The 23,921-nt window shown below is 38.0% G+C and overlaps 1 protein-coding gene across 1 annotated transcript; it reads left to right on the forward strand.

Moving 5' to 3' along the window:
• The first annotated feature begins 298 nt into the window (after positions 1-298).
• On the forward strand, positions 299-23,590 carry MSMO1 (methylsterol monooxygenase 1). The gene is made up of 6 exons (XM_060093582.1): positions 299-392; positions 5,871-6,156; positions 11,672-11,820; positions 12,755-12,881; positions 14,518-14,672; positions 22,652-23,590. The coding sequence occupies exons 2-6, from the start codon at positions 5,902-5,904 to the stop codon at positions 22,845-22,847; spliced, it is 882 nt and encodes a 293-aa protein (XP_059949565.1). The 5' UTR covers positions 299-392; positions 5,871-5,901; the 3' UTR covers positions 22,848-23,590.
• The last annotated feature ends 331 nt before the right edge of the window (positions 23,591-23,921 follow it).

Below are 23,921 nucleotides of genomic sequence, written 5' to 3' on the forward strand. Positions count from 1 at the left end.
CGCGGCGAAAACACTTTCACAGCCCGCAGAATCGCTGCCTCCCACGACCGCACAGCCTCCTGGGAGTGGGGCCGAGGTTGATACGCGACCCCTCACTGTCTCACCTCCGCCCCACCTACCTGGCTGTGCGCTCCCGCCCCCAGGCTCCGCAGCGCCGCTACTGGTCTGACGCCCAGCTCTCACGATCCTCACTCCATACGCTCAGCCAATGGCCGCGGCTCCAGTGCTCCATTCGCGCGAGTCACACGATGCCGGCAGCTGCTCAGACCAATCACAGCGCCCGGAAGGCGGGGCGGGGGCCCTCGCAAGCCAATAACGGCGGGAGGAACCGCCCGAGCGGCTGAGCCTAGCGAAGCTCGGGAGGAGACGGTAGCAGGTACAGCGGTGTGCAGGTGAGCGGCCGGGTTGGAAGAGGGTACGGCCTCTGCCCGCGGGTGGAGGCCGGGATGGAGGGCGTGGCGGCGGGTACGGGTGGAAAAGGGTGAAATCCCTCAGTGTCGGAACCGGGCACGGCCCTCAGCCGTCCGGGACAGTGGTCACAGCCCAGCGTGCCAGTGTGACCAGAGTTGTACAAAAGGAGGGGGCAAGATCTGTTTGTGTGCGCGGCGGGGCGTGCGGTTGGGAAGAGCGTCCGAGGAGGGTACTGAAGGATGAATGAGAGTTGGGCAGAGGACGTGCCGGCAAGGGACGCTGTTTCGTGGGCAGAAACGCCCAAGCGGAGGGCGGTCAGAGGCCTTCTTGTAGGAATACCGAGGGTGGGGGCGAGAAGGTGAGAGAGGAGGAGAGCCTAGGTCTTTATCTGTGGGGAGGCGCTCCCTGGAACTCTAAGGGTCTGGAGAAGGGGTGGTGAACCCTGTTTGCTGTTTAGATGGATGCCAGCATCCGTGTTCTGGAGGGAGGGTTTAAGAAAGGCACGCTTGGAGGCGCGATCCGGGCACAGCGAAGGGCGGGCACTGCTGGCGGCACTCCGACAGCTAAACTTGAAGGTTTCTAAGGGAATCCACAGGTGACTACATTTCTTTTGTCTGAGCCTGTAGCAGGCCTCCAGTCAATCCAGTTGTGCAAGGATGAAAAAAGGAAAAGAAAATCCACTCTTTATTTCCCTTCCCCTTTCCTCTTTAATTCTTATTTTTTGCTTCAGTTGTCGACAGTGTGTCCATCTCCCTCCCTTGAGTCTGGAGAGTAAACTCCTGAATGTTAATTAAAGCAGTTATCTCTAAATTGGGTAAGCGTGTGAAGACTTAACCTGGGCGGCAGAGATAGAGATCTGGAACATTCTGTCCCAGATGGCTAAGTAGGTGGTGGCACCAGTTCACTGCGTGGTACAGGAGGTAGGGAGTGTGTGGGTAGGGTTGCGAGAGGCAGTGGCGGAACACGTTGGACACGTTGACTTTGACGTGCCTCTGAACTGTCTAGATTGGAGATGGCCAGTAGATTTTTGGATAGTCACAACCTGGGGTTTAGGAGAGAGGCCTAGAGAGAGAGATTGTGGATATCAGCATATTGCAACAGGAACAGATTAGCTCACTCCAGGTAATCTAGAATAGTTGGAAGGAGTAAAGAAAGCATCTCTGGGAAACTATTCAGCCTCAATTCTTGAGCCTTCCTTTCTCAAAAGCTGTACCACAGACTTAACTAAATTAGATAGTACTGTATCCTTTCTCATCTCCTGGTTGAGTCTTTGGAACTGATGTTTCCTCTGTTCAAAACTATCCCCCCCAACCCCATCCCACCCGACTTTACTCTCTTTTAATCTAGTCACCTCCCCTCCATGCTCCAGGCTTGAGTTTAGATGCCTCTTTCTCTAGGATGCCTCTTTCCCTGGGCCTCTCTGTTCTATATTTCCAACCCTTTATTGTTCTTGTCACAGATTTTGTGACAGTTTGGTTACTTCTTTGTATTCCTCACTAGATTTTATGTTTTGAAGTCAGGGGTGAGGGCAGCAGGGAGCACAGTGGCTACACATCGTACCACACATTAAATCCGAGTGAATACATATGAATCCCAAGAACCAAGAAAGGCGAGCATTTCAAAGTGAGAAGTATCGAATCTTCCAGACTGGCCAGATAAAATAAACTCAAAAAAATGTTTGTTGGATCTGGGAGCTAGGAGACTTAGTGATTTTACTTAGTAAGAGTAAATTCAGTGCATTGATTAGAATAGGAAACATATTGTAATTGCTGGAGAATGGATGGGAAATGTGAAAATGAAGGCAGTCTATATGGAATACTCTTTCAAGGGGCTTGGGTAAACTCTGGGAATTATTCTCCTCTTACTATAATATTTATGTGCTTTATTATTTCGGATCACAATATAGCATAATGAATGTGAGCACAGGCTCCCCCACGTAACATTTTTGTAATTTGGGAAAGTTACTTAATCTTTCTAAACCTCAGTTTTTCATTTGTAAAATGGGGATAATAAAAGTGCCTACCTTGAAGGTGTGGTAAGGATTAAAGTCTTTAATATAGAGAGAGCGTGTAACACTCTTAGAACAGTTAGTGGCCTATAGAAGGTCCTTAATAATTGTTAGCTTCTTGTAGCTACCATGTCAGGTCCTATGTTAAGTACTTCACGTGCATTATTTCTTGGACTCATGAGAAGAACTATATTGTTATTCCCTATTTTTTCAGCTTTTTTGAGGTACAGTTGACAAATAAAATTGTAAGGTATTTCAAGTGTATGTTGTGGTGATTTGATATACATGTACATCATGAAAAGATTCCCATCATCTAGTTACTACTGTTATTCTTTACATTCTGCAGATAATAAAACTGAGGCTTAGAGAAGTGACTTAACTTGCTCAAGGTCACACAGCTGGTAACTGGTGTTGGTTTAGCATCATCAGATTTGGTAACGACCTCATGAAAAATGAGGATTGGAACAACTTTTATTTTGTAGTTTAGAATATTGAAGACATTTTGGTGTGGATGGGCACCTAGACTGCAAGTACAGTGGGCCCTTGAACAACATGGGGATTGGGGCGCCAAACCCCTGGGCTGTTGAAAATCCACACATAACTTTTGGCTCCTCGAGAACTGTACTACTGATAGCCTACTGTTGACCAAAGCCTTACCAATAACATAAACAGCTGAGAAAAGAAAACGTTAAAAAATTAGGAAGAGAAAATACATTTACAGTACTGTGCTGTATTTATTGATACCGTAAGTTTATGTCTTTTTACAAGATGAATGGTCTGTCAGTACCTACATCAACATTGTCTTATATGATACAAAACACTGTGGATGTTATGAATATTACTAACACCAGACATCAAAAATGAAAAGATAATGTGAAAAAGAAATTCATATTTATTTACATGTATAAGGATTCATGCATTGATAATGAAGAAGCAGCAATATGATTGCTTTGTGGTCACCTCGTGTAGTCGATACTATTGCTTTACAGTAGCTCAGCCTATACACTAATAAATGAATCATAAAGTTTTATAGCATAGTATTAGTCATATTCATAATACAGTATTGGAAACATTGTTACTTTTTTTAAAAACTACTTCACTGATAATAGGCTGGTTTTCAGTAACACATTAATTTTATATTAAATATCACTCACTTTATGCCTGTGTAAGAATAGTATTTACATATATTTTATGCATTCATGACATACCTAACTTTTATTTTTTTTGATATTTCTAGGCTATGTGGTTTATCTGTGAATTTTTTCAAATTGTTGCAAATCTCCCCCAATTTTTCCAATATATTTATTTTAAAAAATCTGAGTCTAAGGGGACCTGCACAGTTCAAACCTGTGTTATTGAAGGGTCAGCTGTAGTTGAGTGAGTTGTGTGTGTGAGAATTAACCAGTCAGAGGCTGTATGTTGATCTCTCCCTTGAGACAGAAGTTGGTTGGTCCAAAGAAAAAGAGAAAGGGAACAGTGGCTTGCGGAAGAGGTGATAGAGGTTAGGAAAACTTTTCTCAAGAAAGGAAGACTTGAGTATGTTGGGGTTTTTTTGTTTGTTTTTTTTTTTTTTCGGTACGCGGGCCTCTCACTGCTGTGGCCTCTCCCGTTGCGGAGCACAGGCTCCAGACGCGCAGGCTCAGCGGCCACGGCTCACGGGCCCAGCCGCTCCGTGGCATGTGGGATCTTCACGGACCGGGGCACGAACCTGTGTCCCCCGCATCGGCAGGCGGACTCTCAACCACTGCGCCACCAGGGAAGCCCTTGAGTATGTTTTTCAACTTGACCGGATGAACTCAGTGAAGAGGGAAAGATGAGAAAGAGTAAGTGATGGACAAGTTCTTGATGAGGTAGGATAAGAACACAAGACCAGACAGTCTTAGAGGAGAGGGTGAGTGAGCACAGGCTGTGGCACAATAGTCCCCGTGCTGTAAGTCACTTGAGAATGAGTAGAACAGAGGAATAGGAATGCAAAGTGAATTCAGAGTCCTGAGGAAGCTGGCTAAGCTTCCCGGGATCCTCTATGATAAGAGGTCTATGGGGGAAGGGGGCATTTTAAATACTATTAAGAGTTTCCGAGGCTTAACATATTTGTTTTTAGAGTGGCCCATCATAATTCATAAATTACGGACATCAGTAAACATTTTTAGGAAAGTGACATTCTTCATAAGTTTCTCTGTTTTTTGATTTGGTGACCTATTAAACTTATTTATTAAATAAGTAAAACATGCTCATGAAAAAAATTAAAATTGTAAGAAGGTATAAAATGGAAAGTAAAATCTTTCTCCTCTTCATAACCCCCCCAACCATATATACATATGCATTTTCTGTACATTTTCTATGTTTGTGTGTGTGTCTGTCATATGTACATATGCACGAAAGTGCATAAAGTATATAACCTTTTCACAAAAACGTAAGTGGGGTTCTTGCTATACATTCTACAACTTGCTGTTTCACAACACTGTATCTTAGACACCTTTCTATGTAGAACATGTAGATCTTCCTCCTTTTATGTGGCTGTGTGTCTTTGGAAGGACCTGATAGAATTTATTTAATTCATTTCTTGTTGATGGACTTAACATTTTGTTTTACTTTTTTCTCTTTCTTTTTGCTATTATGAGCAGTGCTTCTTTCAGTCTTAGTGTGCTCATCTTGGTACACTTGAGTGAGAAAATTGCTGGGTCAAAAGGTGTATTCATTTTGAGTTGTAATAAATACTGTGAATTTTATAGACTAATCCTCCCATCAACAATGTACAATGGTGCCTGTTTCCCCAAATTGTTACTGGGTATTGGGCATTATGAAACTTAAAGATTTTGTTTTAGGATGCACTTCCTATTTGAGTCAAATTGAACTGCTTATTTGCTTAGTAAGCGTTTGTATTTATTTTTCTGTGAACCTTCCGTGAATGGTCTTTGTCATTTTTCTGTTGGGTTTTTAGGCTTTTTCTAAAGCACTCATTGTAGCCCTTTGTCATAATTTTTGGAAATATTTTTCCCAGTTTGTCATTTGATCTTTGACTTTATTTATGATTGTCTTTTTATTCCCCATTATCAGTATTTAATTTTTATGAAGTCATGTTTGGCAGACTTTTTCTTTATAGATTCTTTTAGTTTTAAGTGACCCAACTATTGCTCATTGAAATTACAAGTTTTTCCTGGAGACCACGCTGAAAAGTCTCTAAAGATGGCTTGAAATTTCTTATCCACTATTGTTCTTTAGATCCTGCTCTTGAAAGTTAACAGGTGACTTTTAAATCATACAGCACAAATGGAGGTGGTGATGACATCCTGTAGACTGGGGTTTTTAATCATGTTTAGTACCTGAGCGATTGGCACTCCTCTAGTAATTTAAAAATTAATCAGAAGCATTTTAAAAACTGTTTTCTTAGAATTTCATTGTTTAGCTTGCTTATTTATATATTTACTTATTTATTTACTTATTTTTGCAGAATTATAAGGCTGTCTGCAGAGATTTGAAAAATGGCAACAAATGAAAGTAGCAGCATCTTTAGTTCAGCATCCTTGGCTGTGGAATATGTAGATTCACTTTTACCTGAGAATCCTCTGCAGGAACCATTTAAAAATGCTTGGAACTATATGTTGAATAATTATACAAAGTTCCAGATTGCAACATGGGGATCCCTCATAGTTCATGAGGTCCTTTATTTCTTATTCTGTTTACCTGGATTCTTGTTTCAATTTATACCTTATATGAAAAAGTACAAAATTCAAAAGGTGAGTATGATGGACTTGCAATGGAGTATTGTCATTAGTCTTGTTGAATATTTTTAAGGTAAATATAACTCAAAATAGACTAGATCAGGGCTGTCCAATAGACATACAATGACGCCACATGTGTAATTTTCTAGTAGAATACATTAAAATGTAAAAAGAAATAGGGAAAATAATGTTAGCAATATATTTTATTTAATCCAATAAATCTCAACTGTTGCATTTCAGTAAGTAATCAAAATTTAAAAGTTTTAATGGGATATGTTATATTCTTATTCTTATAATAAGTCTTTGAAATCCAGTGTATATTTTACACTAATTTCAGCCCGTCTCAGTTAAGACTAACTGTATTTAAAATGTTCAATAGCCACATTTCTAGTTGCTACCATATTGGATAGCACAACCCTAGAGCATTTACTGTTAAGGTTTCAAGAATAATTTGTTAAATTGTGCCTTAAGTAGATGTGATGTTTATCTAATTTGGGTTTATAAGTTTTAATTAAAAATTTTTTTTTACTGAGATATAGTTGATATACAGTTTATTAGTTTGAGATGTACAACATTGTGATTCAAAATTTTTATACATTATACTCCATTTAAAGTTATTATAAAATATTGACTGTATTCCCTATGCTATACAATATATCCTTGTTACTTATCTATTTTTTACATAGTAGCTTGTACTTCTTAATCGCCTACCTCTCACTCCTTCCCCCTTTCCTCTCCCTGCTGGTAGCCACTAATTTGTTCTCTATATCTGTGAGTCTGTTTTGTTATATTTGTTCATTTATTTTGGGTTTTTTTTTCCCACATGTAAGTGATAATATACATATTTGTCTTTCTCTGACTTATTTCACTTTGCATAATACCTTCCAGGTCCATCCATGTTGTTGCATATGGAAAAATTTCATTCTTTTCTATGGCTGAGTAGTATTCCATTGTGTGTATATGCCACATCTTATTCATCCATTCATCTGTTAATGGACACTTAGATTGCTTCCATATCTTGACCATTGTAAAGAATGCTGCTATGAACGTTATGGGTGTTTTCAAATTAGTGTTTTTATTTTTTTCAGATATATATACCCAGGAGTGGAATTGCTGGATCATATGGTAGTTCTGTTTTTAGTTTTTTGAGGAACCTCCATACTGTTTTCCACAGTGGCTGTACCAATTTAGATTTGCACCAACTGTGTACTAAGTTTCCCTTTTCTTCACAACCTCGCCAGCATTTGTTATTTGTAGTCTTTTTGATTATAGCCATTCTGACAGGTGTGAAATGAAATCTAATTGTGGTTTTAATTTACATTTCCTTGATGATTAGTGGTGTTGAGCATCTTTTCATGTGCCTTTTGGCCATCTGTATGTCTTCTTTGGAAAAATGTCTGTTCAGGTCTTATGCCCATTTTTTAATCAGTTTTTTTTTTGATGTTGAATTGTATGAGCTGTTTGTATATTTTGGATATTAACCCCTAATCAGTTGTATCATTTGCAAATATTTTCTCCCATTCAGCAGATTGTCTGTTTTGTCAAAGCTTTCCTTTGCTATCCAGAAAAGCTTTTAAGTTTAATGAGGTCCCATTTGTTTATTTTTGCTTTTGTTTCCTTTGCTTTAGGAGGCAGATCCAAAAAAATATTGTTACAATTTATGTCAGAGTATTCTGCCTATGTTTTCTTCTAGGAGGTTTATGGTGGTTCCATACAAATTTTTAAATTATTTGTCCTACTTCTGTGAAAAATGCCACTGGTGTTTTTTGTTTCTTTGGTTTTTGGGGGGTTTTTTGCAGTATGCGGGCCTCTCACTGTTGTGGCCTCTCCCGTTGCGGAGCACAGGCTCCGGACACACAGGCTCAGTGGCTATGGCTCACAGGCCCAGCCTTTCCGTGGCATGTGGGCTCCTCCCGGACCGGGGCACGAACCCATGTCTCCTGCATCGGCAGGCGGACTCTCAACCACTGCGCCACCAGGGAAGCCCACCACTGGTGTTTTGATAGGGATTGCATTGAATCTGTAGATTGCCTTGGGTAGTGTGGTCATTTTAGCAATATTGATTCTTCCAATCTGTGAACATGGTATATCTTTACATCTATTTGTGTCGTTTTCAGTGTCTTTGATCAGTGTCTTACAGTTTTCTGTTCTGTGTATTAATTTTGTATCCAGCAACTTTACCAAATTCATTGATGAGCTCCAGTAGTTTTCTGGTGGCATCTTTAGGATTTTCTATGTATAGTATAGTATCATGTCATCTGCAAACAGTAGCAGTTTTACTTCTTCCTTTCCAATTTAGATTCCTTTTATTTCTTTTTCTTGTCTGATTGCTGTGGCTAGGACTTCCAATACTATGTTGAATAAAAGTGGCAAAAGTGGTCATCCTTGTCTTGTTCCTATCTTAGAGGAAATGTTTTCAGCTTTTCACCATTGAGTATGTTGTTAGCTGTGGGCTTATCATCTGTGGCCTTTATTATGTTGAGATATGTTCCTTCTGTACCCACTTTATGGAGAGGTTTTATCACGCATAAATTTTAAATTAGCTGGAAGGGAAGGCTATGGGGATTCATGAGTATTATTTTGTAGTTCACTCCAGCCCTTGATGTCTCAACTCTTAAATGTATGTTAATATGATAAGACTTTGATCAAGACTGTTAAGGTTTTGTTTTTACCCTAAATATATCATGGTAATTCTGCAGCATTCGTGTCATTCCCCCAAAAATGATGATGCTCCTAGCTTCTAGGTATCGCTTCAGTGTACTAACTGTTTCTTGAGAGCTTGCTATGCATGACAAAGTGTTGAGATATACGCAGTGCCTTTTCTCAGTTATAAACATAGGGAAAATAGTGAACTCCAGTAATGTGTAGACTAATGAGTTTGACACAGTTCCCAGGAAGGAATCTGCACCAGCTTGTTAGAGAAAGAAATGATAAGTGGTAAACCCACGATAGTTTCTAATGCTTACTGTTAACTTTTTTCAAAAAGTCATGCCAAACTCAAACTCAAGGGCACACAGTCTTGGTGGAAAGCAAGCATCTTGGGAGTGTTCACCTAAGGAGACTGGTTTGTACTCATTGAGTCCATGTCGGGTGGCGGTCAATGCACACATCCTCTCCGACCAGTCTCTTCTTTTTGTAGCCTCTCCCAGTGAGTCTCACTTTAAGCAAGTACTAACATTGATTCTCTCTGGGGATAGTGCAGAGGGTCAGCTGCCTGTGGACTCCCAGCCAAAGGAGGGAAGAACAAAGGGTAAAGGGAGAAGGAATTAAAAGGGCTGTGGCCTAAAGGAGAGTATCCTGTTACCGTAAATAAAGGGCACAACATTTCCAGAATACTTCTTATAAAAAGGCCTGCTTTGAAAGGCAGAATTGAGTTTGGATGTCAAAGTTCTCATGCATGTTTGGAATTCTGGCTGCCATGGGTCACCCATTGGTTTATTTATGGGGCTGATTTGTTGTATGGCTGTCCAGGCCAAAGTATCCCTGTCTGTCTTTTGCCCTCTACAGTTGACTCACTGGTCAGAGGTGGTAACTTATTCGGAGGGAGAAAGACCTGTTTCATTCAAGGTTTTATGAAGACTTTAGAATAAAATGTGGCAAAAGAAAGGACAAGAAGTAATCTAGTTTACAGCTAGTTACTGATAAACAGAGATCGAAAGCCTTCAAGTCTGTACTTAGCATGTCTTCCTTGAGTTTCACAACCATTAAGGTCCCTGCTTTGAGATTTTTGGATACTAAAATTAGTTGTGAAGATAATCAGTGCAAGTTTTCACAATATAAGGGGGTTTAAAAACAAGCCAAAAAGTCAGTGTACACAGGTTTACACATTTTAAAGGCAGATACCCTGAAACAGTGAGGGTACAGGAAAAAGCTGCTGGTGGAGCTAACACTGAAGACTCTGCTTTGAAACAGAATAGACAGCTAATGCACATGCTTGCTAGTGGGGAGAATATTCACAGGAATGAGAGAGTAATGAAGTAGACCTTGCAAGATTTTTTTAAGTCTTACATCTTGATAATTCTCTAGGAATTTTCCTCAAGGATTTATACACTAAAAACATTCTTTCTGAAGTCTGTGGGCCTGGTAAACAGTAAAGCATGTGATTTTTTAGTTACAGTTGATTCATTTTTGGGTTAATTTCTGCAGCTACATCAGTATTAGAGTCTAGCCAGGATATCACAAGTCAGTTAAACATAGTTCTATGAGAAAAAGAGTGCCTTTGTCGGCCCAAGCCAGAATCTTCCATTGATTTTGTCCCCAATCACAGACTGGAAGTTTGGAGGAGCGGGGTCAGATCATGCTCAGAGTAGAAATAGACAATTATAAGTTATCTCGCCTAATTCCCTCATTTTATTGTTGAGCAGACTGAGAGGTGAGCTTCACAGAGCCCCTGAGGTTAGAGCCAGCTCTCCAGACTGATTACCAGTTGAATGCTGTTTCTTTTTTGTCAGGGAAGGTAACTCTCCCAAAGAATTTCAAGAACAACACTGGAACCCTAGATTTTAGTTAGTCCAAGTTCTGCTAATAACTGCCTGTGTGATCCTGGGCAGGGAGGTTGACCTCCGGGCCTCTTCTGAGGTCAGTGGTTTCATCCTTGGGATATTATGGTTCAGTTAAAACACTTGCATTGGTAGGTTTCTGAATTTTTAGGTAAGGACATTTAAAACAAAGCAATAACTATTTATTATCACCATCTTTTTGTAAAACCAAAAGCACTTTTTAACTAATTGCACCCCTTTAAATTGAATACATTTTAGACTTTCATATATGGCTTGCTACGCAAGTCAATCCTGATGAGTTTTTGTGAACGTTTCACTACATTAATCTCACTTCCTCATTTTGACTTTAATCTGTGAACTTCACCTGTGGGCAGCAGCTCTCCGTTCTTTGGGAACCACTGAACACATTTGTTTTCTAAGTTCTTCCAGCTCAGAGAGTTTCTAATTCTGTCAATGTATAAGAACAAAAATGCACTTATTTCTGGGAATGAAAACCGCTGAATGGCTGGCAGTGTTGATTTACCTGTGTCACAAGGCTTCCAGAGCTATGTGTGCAGCTGCCTCGGCAATTGGGAGAACCCAACTGTGATCTTAGCGTAACACATTTCTTCCTCTCTGGCATTCCTGATAAAAGAAGTAAATGATCTGTGGGCAGCAAAGACAAGAGTTATTCATTCTGTAGTGCTTCTTTGGTTTGTAGAGATCATCGGGACCATTATGCCTGGGTTTGTCTATTGACAATTTCTTCACCTATTTAAGGTAGTGATAATATCGATAGTTGTCAAGGTTTTAGAAGTGGGTGCGTGTGTGTGTGTGTGTGTGTGTGTGAGTGTGTTGTGGTTCCTGGACCTTAGTTACTGTAACACAGCAATTATAATATAGAATTCACATAACATAGGATTAATTAAATAACATAAACTTAAGTCCCCATATAAACATTAGAGAAAAAGCTAGGAATTTATTTCTAGTTTTCAGATGAAACTCCTGATAGCAGAGGCTAATACTAAATATTTTGATTTTTTTCTCCATAGGATAAACCAGAAACGTGGGAAAATCAATGGAAATGTTTTAAAGTACTTCTCTTTAATCACTTTTGTATCCAGCTTCCTTTGATTTGTGGAACCTATTATTTTACAGAGTATTTCAATATTCCTTATGATTGGGAAACAATGCCAAGATGGTATGTAGATGAAGATTTGCTTTTTATACTCAGTCATGGTTTATCATTCAATTAAAATATCCTTAATGTTATTTTCTTTCTTCATTTGGTCAATGTTTGTTTCTTCTAAACTTTGGAAATAAATAAAATATAGAAAAGTAAACTGTAACAGAAACTTAAAATGTTCCCATTTTTATATGTGTCTATATTTTAGTGTAATATTTTTATTGGAAAGTGAGTTTCTTGCATCAGAAGTTTCCATAGCATCCTTTATATGATTGTATACAGATACACATGCTTATGCCAAGAAAAAATATATTGCATTTTAAGTCTAAAATGAAAGAAAAAAATGAGAGAGTAGTTTGTGAAGTTTATAAAAATTGTGTCCATACAGACACAAATATATATTATCTGAGCATAAATATTTGTGTTCAAATAATATTTGTATTCAACTCTCTGTTCTGACTTAACCTGAATACAGATGTACAGTATATAGATATGTGCTTTTCCTATTACTGTATATTCAACATATAAAAGAATTTCTGTGTATGTGTTCATAAAATATATTTTGCCCATTGCACTTATGTGCTTCTCTTTGTCAGGAAAAAAACGATGATTTTACTATTATTAATCTTAATTCAAGTCCCTTATCAATGTTACTCTTTTCCTAGAACTTTTGAGTTTTGTTTCTTAACTCTGATTTTATACCTGTGACTGTTTTTTAAGCGAATTAGAATTGGTATGGTGGTCAGCTTCTTTAACCCTTCTTCAGGTGGTATCATATAGCTAGCTTGCATCTATATGTATTGTTTTGAGAATTTGTTGATCAATAAAACCAGTTAGGTCAAGCTGGTATTTGGTTTTATGCAGTGTCTCCAGCAGTGATCCCAGGTAAAAGTCTAAATTGTTTAAGTAAAAGTTATTTAATCCTCATTACAGTATTTTCATCTTAAAGGTACATGCTTTTGGCAAGATGCTTGGGCTGTGCAGTGATTGAGGATACCTGGCACTATTTCCTGCATAGGCTCTTACACCACAAAAGAATATATAAGCATATTCATAAAATTCATCATGAGTTTCAGGTATGTTAGAACTGTATTTAATACATTTTCTTCTATTAGAGGCAAAAATGTCATTAAAAAAAAAATCTCCTGGACTTTAAAAAAAAATGTCAGTGATGTTTTTATTTCTTTTTCCTTTGGCATGATTGTTAAGAATATAATACACACACACCTAAACACAAAGGGAGTTCTACAGATTTTCTTTAATATCTTAATTTCATGGTAAATTGAGACCTGAAAGAAAAATGTTATGTGAAATCGTTCATTTTTGTCTTTGGGTCCAGAGCACTATCCTCACACAGTTGGGTACCTGGCAGTTTGATAGAGGCCTCTAGTGCTGTTAAGGTCATTTAAGTGGGACCCCAAAACAACAAACCTTGAATCGTTAAATTCCTAAAACAATTTCCAAGTTAGTTTTAACACATTTCCACATCATTGCTAACTCCTTCCCACAAAACAGTGATTTTTATCAGAACTGCTTTGAAGTTAGCTTTGTCAAATTTGTTATTTTGGTATGTTCTGCATTGATCCTAATTACATGATATGATAAACCAAACATCCCTTTCTTGGCAGAACAAATTCAGGTGCATAAACCAAAATTAGAATTCAAGTCAATTGTTTAATGCCTTTATCTCAAACCATCAAAGACAGTTATTAAAATAGATTGTTTTAAGGACATCCCTAGACCTTTTAATGTTTGGTAAGAACAAAAAAACATTTTTATTGAGAATTACTGTTAATGTTTATATATGTATGGCTAGATACATAGTTGATCCTCAGTATCCATGGGTTCTGAATTCATGAATTCAACCAACCGAGGATTGAAAATATTTGGGAAAAAAATTCCAGAAAGTTCCAAAGGCCAAACTTGAATTTGCCTCTAGTGGACAACTATTTACATAACATTTAAATTGTATTTACAACAATTACACAGCATTTACATTGTATTAGGTATTATAAATAATCTATAGATGATTTAAAGTATATGGGAGGATGTGCATAGGTTATATGCAAATACTGCACCATTTTATATAAGGGACTTGAGCATCCTTGGAGTTTGGTATCCACGGGGGTCCTGGAACCAATCCCCCTGGGATACCTAGGGATGACTGTACTATCATAACATATAGAAGAGATATAATTTTATAAAACGATATACATAAATAAATTAGAATATATATATATTAGGGTTCTCCAAAGAAACAAAATCAATAGGAGATACACACACACACACACACACACAGATTTATTTTAAGGAACTGGTTCATGCCCTTGTGGGGGCTGGTGAATCTGAAATCTGTAGGGCAGCTCACAGGTTGGAAACGCAGGTGAGAGTTGATGTTGCAGGCCTGGATCTCAATTTCTTAGGGTAGCAGGCTGGAAACCAGGCAGGGTTTCTGTATTGTAGTCTTGAGAATTCCTTCTTTCTTGGGAAGCCTCAGTCTATGCTTTTAAGGCCTTCATCTGATTGGATGAAGCTCACCTGGGTTATGGAGGGTCCTCTTCTTTACTCATGGTCTACTGACTTAACTGCTAATCACATCTAAAAAAGACCTTCACACCAGCATCTAGACTGGTGTTTGACCAAGCAGCTGGGCACCATGGCCTAGATAAGTTGACACATAAAATTAACCATCACAATTCTTACTTATTTTAGGCTCCATTTGGAATGGAAGCTGAATATGCACATCCTCTGGAAACCTTAATTCTTGGAACTGGATTTTTCATTGGAATCATGCTTTTATGTGATCATGTTATTCTTCTTTGGGCCTGGGTAACCATTCGTTTGTTAGAAACTGTTGATGTCCATAGGTAAGCTATCGTTTCTATTCAGGTAAAAGTATCATAAAATATCCTTTTTTCATGGTCATAGATTATCTTTATTTCTGTTTTTTTTTAATTGAAATGTAACTGACATATAACGTTGTGTTTTAGGTGTGCAACATAATGGTTTGATATATGTATATATTGCAAAATGCTCACCACACTGTTCATCTCTACACAGTTACAAATTCGAGAACTCTTAAGATCTACTCTCTTAGCAACTTTCAGATTCACAGGATTGTTGATTTCAGCCTCCATGCTGTACATTACATGTCCAAGACTTATTCATCTTATAACTGGAAGTTCATACCTTTTGACACCTTCACCCATTTCATGCACCGTAATCATTGTCATAGGTTATCTTTTTTCCTAAGTAGAGTAATAGGAGAAGTTAACCTTGTTAATGTTACTATTTTTAATAAACAGGACAACATAATCATTGGATAAAAGTTCAAATAATAATTTTTGGGGTTTTTTTACGTTCCTATCTATGGCTGTTGTCATTTTTATGGTGAGAGTATATTCATGTATCATTTGAGAAAATGAAGTAAAATTTTGATAAGTGCTGCAGAACTGCCCTCCAAAAGGGCCCCTCTCTACACGCCCAACAGGAACCTGTAAGAATGCTTTCCCTGCACCCAACACCCTTTGCAAACTGGACATTACAGCCTTGTTAATCTTGGTCAGTAGGAGGGCAGAGAGCCTTCAGGGTTATATACTGCATTCCCCAGGGGCTGGTGAGGCTGCATGGCTGTCTTTGTGCTGGGTTCTTTTTTTTTTTTCCAATCTCCTGATTCATCCCACCACCACCACCCCACCCCGCCTGCTTGGTGTCTACGTTTGTCCTCTACATCTGCGTCTCTATTTCTGCCTTGCAAACCTGGTTCATCTGTACCATTTTTCTACATTCCTCATATATGCGTTAATATACAATGTTTGTTTTTCTCTTTCTGACTTACTTCACTCTGTATGACAGTCTCGAAGTCCATCCACGTCTCTGCAAAGGACCCAATTTCATTCCTTCTTATGGCTGAGTAGTATTCCATTGTATATATGTACCACATCTTCTTTATCTATTCATCTGTCGATGGACATTTAGGTTGTTTCCATGACCTGGCTATTGTAAACAGTGCTGCACTGAACATTGGGGTGCATGTGTCTTTTTGAATTATGGTTTTCTCTGGGTATATGCCCAGTAGTGGGATTGCTGGGTCATATGGTAATTCTATTTTTAGTTTCTTAAGGAACTCCATACTGTTCTCCATAGTGGCTATATCAGTTTACATTCCCACCAACAGTGCAAGAGGGTTCCCTTTTCTCCACACCCTCTCCAGCATTTGTTGTTTGTAGATTTTCTGATGGTGCCCATTCTAACTGGTGTGAGGTAGTTTTGTAGTTTTGATTTGCATTTCTCTAATAATTAGTGATGTTGAGCAGCTTTTCATGTGCTTCTTGGCCATCTGTATGTCTTCTTTGGAGAAATGTCTGTTTAGGTCTTCTGCCCATTTTTGGATTGGGTTGTTTGTTTTTTTTAATATTGAGCTGCATGAACTGTTTATATATTTTGGAGATTAATCCTTTGTCCGTTGATTTGTTTGCAAATATTTTCTCCCATTCTGAGGGTTGTCCTTTCGTCTTGCTTATAGTTTCCTTTCCTGTGCAAAAGCTTTTAAGTTTCATTAGGCCCCATTTGTTTATTTTTGTTTTTATTTCCATTACTCTAGGAGGTGGATCAAAAAAGATTTTGCTGTGATTTATGTCAGAGAGTGTTCTTCCTATGTTTTCCTCTAAGAGTTTTATAGTGTCCTGTCTTAACATTAGGTCTTTAATCCATATTGAGTTTATTTTTGTGTATTATTGTTGGGGAGCATTCTAATTTCATTCTTTTACATGTAGCTGTCCAGTTTTCCCAGCACCACTTATTGAAGAGACTGTCTTTTCTCCATTGTATATCTTTGCCTCCTTTGTCATAGATTAGTTGACCATATGTGTGTGGGTTTATCTCTGGGCTTTCTATCCTGTTCCATTGATCTATATCTCTGTTTTTATGCCAGTACCGTATTGTCTTGAATCCTATAGCTTTGTAGTATGGACTGAAGTCAGGGAGTCTGATTCCCCCAGCTCTGTTTTCACCCTTTAGGATGCTTTGGCAATTTGGGGTCTTTTGTGTCTCCATACAAATTTTAAGATTTTTTGTTCTAGTTCTATAAAAAATGCCATTGTTAATTTGATAGGGATTGCACTGAATCTGTAGATTGCTTTGGGTAGTATAGTCATTTTCACAGTATTGATTCTTCCCATCCAAGAACATGGTATATCTCTCCATCTGTTTGTGTCATCTTTGATTTCTTTCATCAGTGTCTTATAGTTTTCTGAGTACAGGTCTTTTACCTCCTTAGGTAGGTTTATTCCTAGGTATTTTATTCTTTTTGGTGCAATGGTGAATGGGATTGTTTGCTTAATTTCTCTTTCTGATCTTTCATTGTTAGTGTATAGGAATGTAAGAGATTTATGTGCATTAATTTTGTATCCTGCTACTTTACCAAATTCATTGGTTAGCTCTAGTAGTTTTCTGGTGGCATCTTTAGGATTCTCTGTGTATAGTATCATGTCATCTGCGAACAGTGACAGTTTTACTTCTCTTTTGCAATTTGTATTCCTTTTATTTCTTTTTCTTCTCTGATTGCCATAGCTAGGACTTCCAAAGCTATGTTGAATAACAGTGGTGAGAGTGGACATCCTTGTCTTGTTCCTGATCTTAGAGGAAATGCTTTCAGTTTTTCACCATTGAGAATGGTGTTTGCTGTGGGTCTGTCATATATGGCCTTTACTATGTTGAGGTAGGTTCCCTCTGTGCCCACTTTCTCGAGAGTTTTTATCATAAATGGTTGTTGAATTTTGTCAAAAGCTTTTTCTGCATCTCTTGAGATGCTCATATGATATTTATTCTTCAATTTGTTAATATGGTGTATCACTCTGATTGATTTGTGTATATTGAAGAATCCTTGCATCCCTGGGATAAATCCTTTTAGCCCAGGATAAGAGGATTTTATCCTTTGATCTGTCCATTGGTGTAAATGAGCTGTTAAAGTCCCCCACTATTATTGCATTACTGTTGATTTCTTCTTTTATAGCTGTTAACATTTGCCTTATGTATGATCCTTTTAATGTGTTGTTGGATTCTGTTTGCTAGTATTTTGTTGAGGATTTTTGCATCTATATTATCAGTGATATTGCTCTGTAATTTTCTGTTTTTGTAGTATCTTTGTCTGGTTTTGGTATCAGGGTGATGGTGGCCTCATAGCGTGCATTTGGGAGTGTTCCTTCCTCTGCAGTGTTTTGGAAGAGTTTGAGAAGGATGGGTGTTAGCTCTTCTCTAAATGTTTGATAGAATTCACCTGTGAAGCCATCTGGTCCTGGATTTCTGTTTGTTGGAAAATTTTTAATCACAGTTTCAATTTCATTACTTGTGATTGGTCTGTTCATATTTTCTATTTCTTCCTGGTTCATTCTTGGAAGGTTTTACCTTTCTAAGAATTTGTCCATTTCTTGCAGGTTGTCCATTTTATTGGCATAGAATTGCTTGTAGTAGTCTCTTGTGATGCTTTGTACTTCTGCAGTGTCTGTTGTAACTTCTCCTTTTTCATTTGTAATTTTATTGATTTGAGTCCTCTCCTTCTTATTCTTGATGAGTCTGGCTAAAAGTTTATCAATTTTGTTTATGTTCTCAAAGAACCAGCTTTTACTTTTATTGATCTTTGCTATTGTTTTCTTTGTTTCTATTTCATTTATTTCTGCTCTGATCTTTATGATTTCTTTCCATCTACTAACTTTGGGTTTTGTTTGTTCTTCTTTGTCTAGTTCCTTTAGGTGTAAGTTTAGATTGTTTATTTGGGATTTTTCTTGTTTCTTGAGGTAGGATTGTATAGCTATAAACTTCCCTCTTAGAACAGATTTTGCTGCATCCCATAGGTTTTGGGCCGTCATGTTTTTATTGTCACTTGTTTCTAGGTATTTTTTGATTTTCTCTTTGATTTCCTCAGTGATCTCTTGGTTATTTAGTAACATATTGTTTAGCCTCCATGTGTTTGTGTTTTTTACTTTTTTTTCCCTTGTAATTGATTTCTAATCTCATAGTGTTGTTGTCAGAAAACATGCTTGATATGATTTTGGTTTTCTTAAATTTACTGAGGCTTGATTTGTGACCCAAGTTGTGATCTGTCCTGGAGAATGTTATGTGTGCACTTGAAGAAAGTGTAATCTGCTCTTTTCAAGTGGAATGGCCTATAAATATCAATTAAATATCTCTGGTCTATTGTGTCATTTAAAGCTTCTGTTTCCTTACTAATTTTCTGTCTGGATGATCTGTCCATTGGTGTAAGTGAGTTGTTAAAGTCCCCCACCATTATTGCGTTACTGTCGACTTCCTCTTTTATAGCTGTTAGCATTTGCCTTATGTATTGAGGTGCTCCTATGTGGGATGCTTATATATTTATAATTGTTATCTCTTCTTCTTGGATTGATCCCTTGATATTATGTAGTGTCCTTCCTTGTCTCTCATAACATTCTTTACTTTAAAGTCTACTTTATCTGATACGAGTATTGCTACTCCAGCTTTCTTATGATTTCCATTTGCATGGAATATCTTTTTCCATCCCCTCACTTTCAGTCTGTATGTGTCCCTAGGTCTTGTAGACAGCATATATATGTGTCTTGTTTTTGTATCCATTCAGTGAGCCTGTGTCTTTTGGTTGGAGCATTTAATCCATTCATATTTAAGGTAATTCTCAATATTTATGTTCCTATTACCATTTTCTTAATTGTTTGGGCATTGTTTTTGTAGGTCCCTTTCTTCTCTTGTGTTTCCCACTTAGAGAAGTTCCTTTAGCGTTTGCTGTAGAGCTGGTTTGGTGGTGCTGAATTCTCTTAGCCTTTGCTTGTGTGTAAAGCTTTTGATTTCTCTGTTGAATCTGAACGAGATCCTTGCCGGGTAGAGTAACCTTGGATGTAAGTTCTTCCCCTTCATCATTTTAACTATATCATGCCACTCCCTTCTGGCTTGTAGAGTTTCTGCAGAGAAATCAGCTGTTAACCTTATGGGGATTCCCTTGTATGTTATTTGTCGTTTTTCCCTTGTTGCTTTTAATAATTTTTCTTTTTCTTTAATTTTTGTCAGTTTGATTACTGTGTGTCTTGGCATGTTTCTCCTTGGGTTTATCCTGCCCGGGGCTCTCTGTGCTTCCTGGACTTGGGTGGCTATTTCCTTTCCCATGTTAGGGAAGTTTTCGACTGTAATCTCTTCAGATATCTTCTTGGGTCGTTTCTCTCTCTCTTCTCCTTCTGGGATCCCTATAATTCAAATGTTGGTGCATTTAAGGTTGTCCCAGAGGTCTCTTAGGCTGTCTTCATTTCTTTTTGATCTTTATTCTGTTTCATGGCAGTGAATTCCACCATTCTACCTTCCAGGTCACTTGTCCATTCTTCTGCCTCAGTTATTCTGCTGTTGATTCCTTCTAGTGTATTTTTCATTTCAGTTATTGTATTATTCATCTCTGTTTGTTCTTTTATTCTTCTAGGTCTTTGTTAAACATTTCTTGCCTCTTCTTGATCTTTGCCTCCATTCTTTTTCCGAGGTCCTGGATCATCTTGACTATCATTATTCTGAATTCTTTTTCTGGAAGGTTGCCTATCTCCACTTCATTTAGTTGTTTTTCTGGGGTTTTATCTTGTTCCCTTCATCTGGTACATAGTCCTCTGCCTTTTCATTTTGTCTGTCTTTCTGTGAATGTGGTTTTCATCCCACAGGCTGCAGGATAGTAGTTCTTCTTGCTTCTGCTCTGTGCCCTCTGGTGGCTGAGGCTATCTAAGAGGCTTGTGCAAGCTTCCTGATGGGAGGGACTGGTGGTGGGTAGAGGTGGGTGTTGCTCTGGTGGGCAGAGCTCACTAAAACTTGAATCCATTTGTCTGCTGATGGGTGGGGCCGAGTTCCCTGCCTGTTGGTTGTTTGGCCTGAGGCAGCACTGGAGCCTAGAGGCTCTTTGGTGGGGCTAATGGCAGACTCTGGGAGGGCTCACACCAAGGAGTGCCTCCCAGAACCTCTGCTGCCAATGTCCTTGTCCCCACAGTGAGCCACAGGCACCCTCCGCCTCTGCAGGATACCCTCCAACACTAGCAGGTACAGCTAGTTCAGTCTCCTATGGGGTCAGTGCTCCTTCCCCCTGGGTCCTGATGCACACACTACTTCGTGTGTGTCCTCCACGAGTGGAGTCTCTGTTTCCCACAGTCCAGTCAAAGTCCCACAGTCAAATCTTGCTAGCCTTCAAAGTCTGAATCTGGGACTTTCTCCTCCCATCGCTGGACCCCCAGGTTGGGAAGCCTGATGTGGGGCTCGGAACCTTCACTCCAGTGGGTGGACTTCTATGGTATAAGTGTTCTCCAGTTTGTGAGTCACCCACCCAGCGGTTATGGGTTTTGATTTTATTGTGATTGCACCCCTCCTACCGTCTCATTGCGGCTTCTCCTTTGTCTTTGGATGTCGGGTACCTTTTTGGTGAGTTCCAGTGTCTTCCTGTCGATGATTGTTCAGCAGTTGGTTGTAATTACAGTGCTCTCGCAAGAGGGAGTGAGCACATGTCCTTCTACTCCACCTATCTTTGTGCTTGTTGACCAACAGTAATTTTTTCTTTCAATTACCATTTTATATCATTTGCCAGTTTTTCTGTTAAGGCTATACGTTTTATAACCTATTGGTTCATGTGTAAGCTTTGTTTGTTACCTATGTTGTAAATATTTTCTCTCCATCTGTCATTTGAATTTTAACTCTTGATGATTTTTTTCAGTTGTGAAGTTTTAAATTTTTATGTAGTAAAATCTATCGGGTTTTTTTTAATGGCTTTTGGATTTCATGCCTTGTAGAGTCTTTCTGAAACATTGTTCAAATGAAAATATTCTTGTTGTTTTCTTAAAAATTTGGTTAAATACTGTAATTCAGGAGCAGCAATTACTTTGTCCTTCTGTAATGAACCTAAACCTAACTCTTACTTGAAAAAAATATTGAAACATCCACAGAATGGATTCACTGAATAAAACATTTGTGTACTCCACTTCACAGCACTGATGAAACTGCTTATGATATGTTCATATTTCACATGCTTCCTTTCTGTTGATTGGAAGGCATTTTTTGGTAAATTATTTCTATTAAATGCCTTTTCAAATTCCTAATATCCTAATTTTTCATGATTTAAAAATGATTATATATTTATTGCATTTTTATTGGGGAATTTTCATCTGTGAAAGCAGAATATGAAATTCTAGGAATTGTTTCTGAGTCACTAAAGTAGCAAAATTAATGCTTCTAGTCTTAGGCAGAAAGTGGTAGATGGTGTCTCCTTCGATCTTTCCTTCCATTGCTCTTTTCTCCTTCCTTCCCCCTTCAGACTCCTCAAGGGAGGGAAGGATTGGGGTGATTCAGACTGGTATAATTGTAGATATCAGATTTTAGACTTGTAGTTAGAAATAAAGGTGGGTTCTCTAAAAGAAGTTGCAAAACAGTAATCCTCAGGTTTAACCTTTGTAATGCTTGGTACTGATTTCATATAACTTTTCCTAAAAAAAATATGTAGTATTATGGGTGTTACAAACTATGGTGAGAAAGTGCTCTAAAACAGAAAATTAAAAAAGTCAAAATCTATGTCTAAAGATTCATTACTATAACCCCTCTTTCATCCCCTGATGTGTAATATTAATGTCTATTAATTGTTCAAGTTTTTAAAAAATTTCTTAAAGTGGTTTCTAGAATATGCACCGTTTGCTGTGAGTTTTTGTCTTTTGTAAACATGTCAGAAATAAGTGACTTAGGTAAAGTGGAATGTTATTTGAGTGGTTAACCAGCATATTACTATCAATGAAAATGTCGATTGTTTAAGGTGTATTTACTCTCTTAATATTCTTTATCATTTTTATTTCAGTGGTTATGACATTCCTCTCAACCCTTTAAATCTCATTCCTTTCTATGCTGGTTCTCGGCATCACGATTTCCACCACATGAACTTCATTGGAAACTATGCTTCGACATTTACATGGTGGGATAGACTTTTTGGAACAGACTCTCAATTTACTGCCTACACTGAGAGAATGAAGAAGGTTGAGAAAAAGACTGAATAAACATCTCACATAAACCTTCCTGCAGATACACATTTCCTGAATTGAAGCTAGTAGCTATAACATTGCTTCTGGGGAGTGGAAATAAACATGTGTCTTGGTTGCTAAGTGATAAAAAGAACATTAACAACTTTTAATTATCTTCCTAGTGGGAACTTTTATATGTTTAAGTACAGTTTCCCTGAGGAAGCTTTAAAGGCCATGTTGCTAACTTTACAAAAAGGATTTAAGTAATGGAAGGAATATTAATGTATATCTTTTCCCCAAGTTGTACCATAGGCCTGAAGCTGAAATTGGTCTTCAAACCTTTTAAATATATAGTGGCCATTTCAAGAACTCTTAGTAGTACTGAACTTTAAACACTCTTTTGGAATTTGCTTAAAGATCAAATGCCATGGGTTGAACCACACCAATCTGTATAGTGTGAGTGAATGCTAACTCTGAAATAGCCAGCACCGGGAATTTCTGCTCTTATCTGGAGCTGACCAGTTTGGGGTGATTCTCTTTCTTCGAGAAGTCCTTTTTGACTGCAATGTACTACTCATCTATAAATTAAGGCATTTCTGAATTGATGAAAGACTATTTTAGTCTAAAGGTTTTCAGGTTACTTGAATTTTTTAAACATTGAGCTTTATTTCTGCTATTTACCCTTTCTTTTTTGTATATCAAGTTTTCATTATACTTAAAGCTGTATCTTGAAACTTTGTGTACTGACTTGCTGTATTTGCACTTGGAGCTATTGAAATAAATGTGATTTTGTTTGATTATTTGGTTTCCAATTTTGAACATCATTTGTCACCTTTTATTCTTATCAGGAAAAGTACAGAAATCACTAAATTATTAAATTTTGTCATAAAAGGAATAGTTTTTATCTTTTTAAGTACTTCATTTGCTAAACTTTTGGCAGTTTCAACATGTATTTATCAGGCTACCTATTGTGGGAAATTCTGTTGACCTAATAACATGGAGGATATCGAAGCAGCTCTTTTCTCCACTTAGAAAATGTACAGAAGAATGGAGCTAAACTTTTTAGGGCTGGTTTAATTTCAAGTATCTAGAGTCTAATTTAAAGCAAGA

The sequence above is a fragment of the Mesoplodon densirostris genome, chromosome 1, assembly GCF_025265405.1.
Source record: "Mesoplodon densirostris isolate mMesDen1 chromosome 1, mMesDen1 primary haplotype, whole genome shotgun sequence".
Classification (NCBI taxonomy): domain Eukaryota; kingdom Metazoa; phylum Chordata; class Mammalia; order Artiodactyla; family Ziphiidae; genus Mesoplodon; species Mesoplodon densirostris.

Bases quoted from the DNA above. Each gene is read 5' to 3' on its own strand.
- MSMO1 (XM_060093582.1), top strand. From the start codon at position 5,902: ATGGCAACAAATGAAAGTAGCAGCATCTTTAGTTCAGCATCCTTGGCT. The intron at 6,157-11,671 runs GTGAGTATGATG...TTTTCTCCATAG, and splicing joins AAAAGTACAAAATTCAAAAG to GATAAACCAGAAACGTGGGA. The intron at 11,821-12,754 runs GTATGTAGATGA...TTCATCTTAAAG, and splicing joins TGGGAAACAATGCCAAGATG to GTACATGCTTTTGGCAAGAT.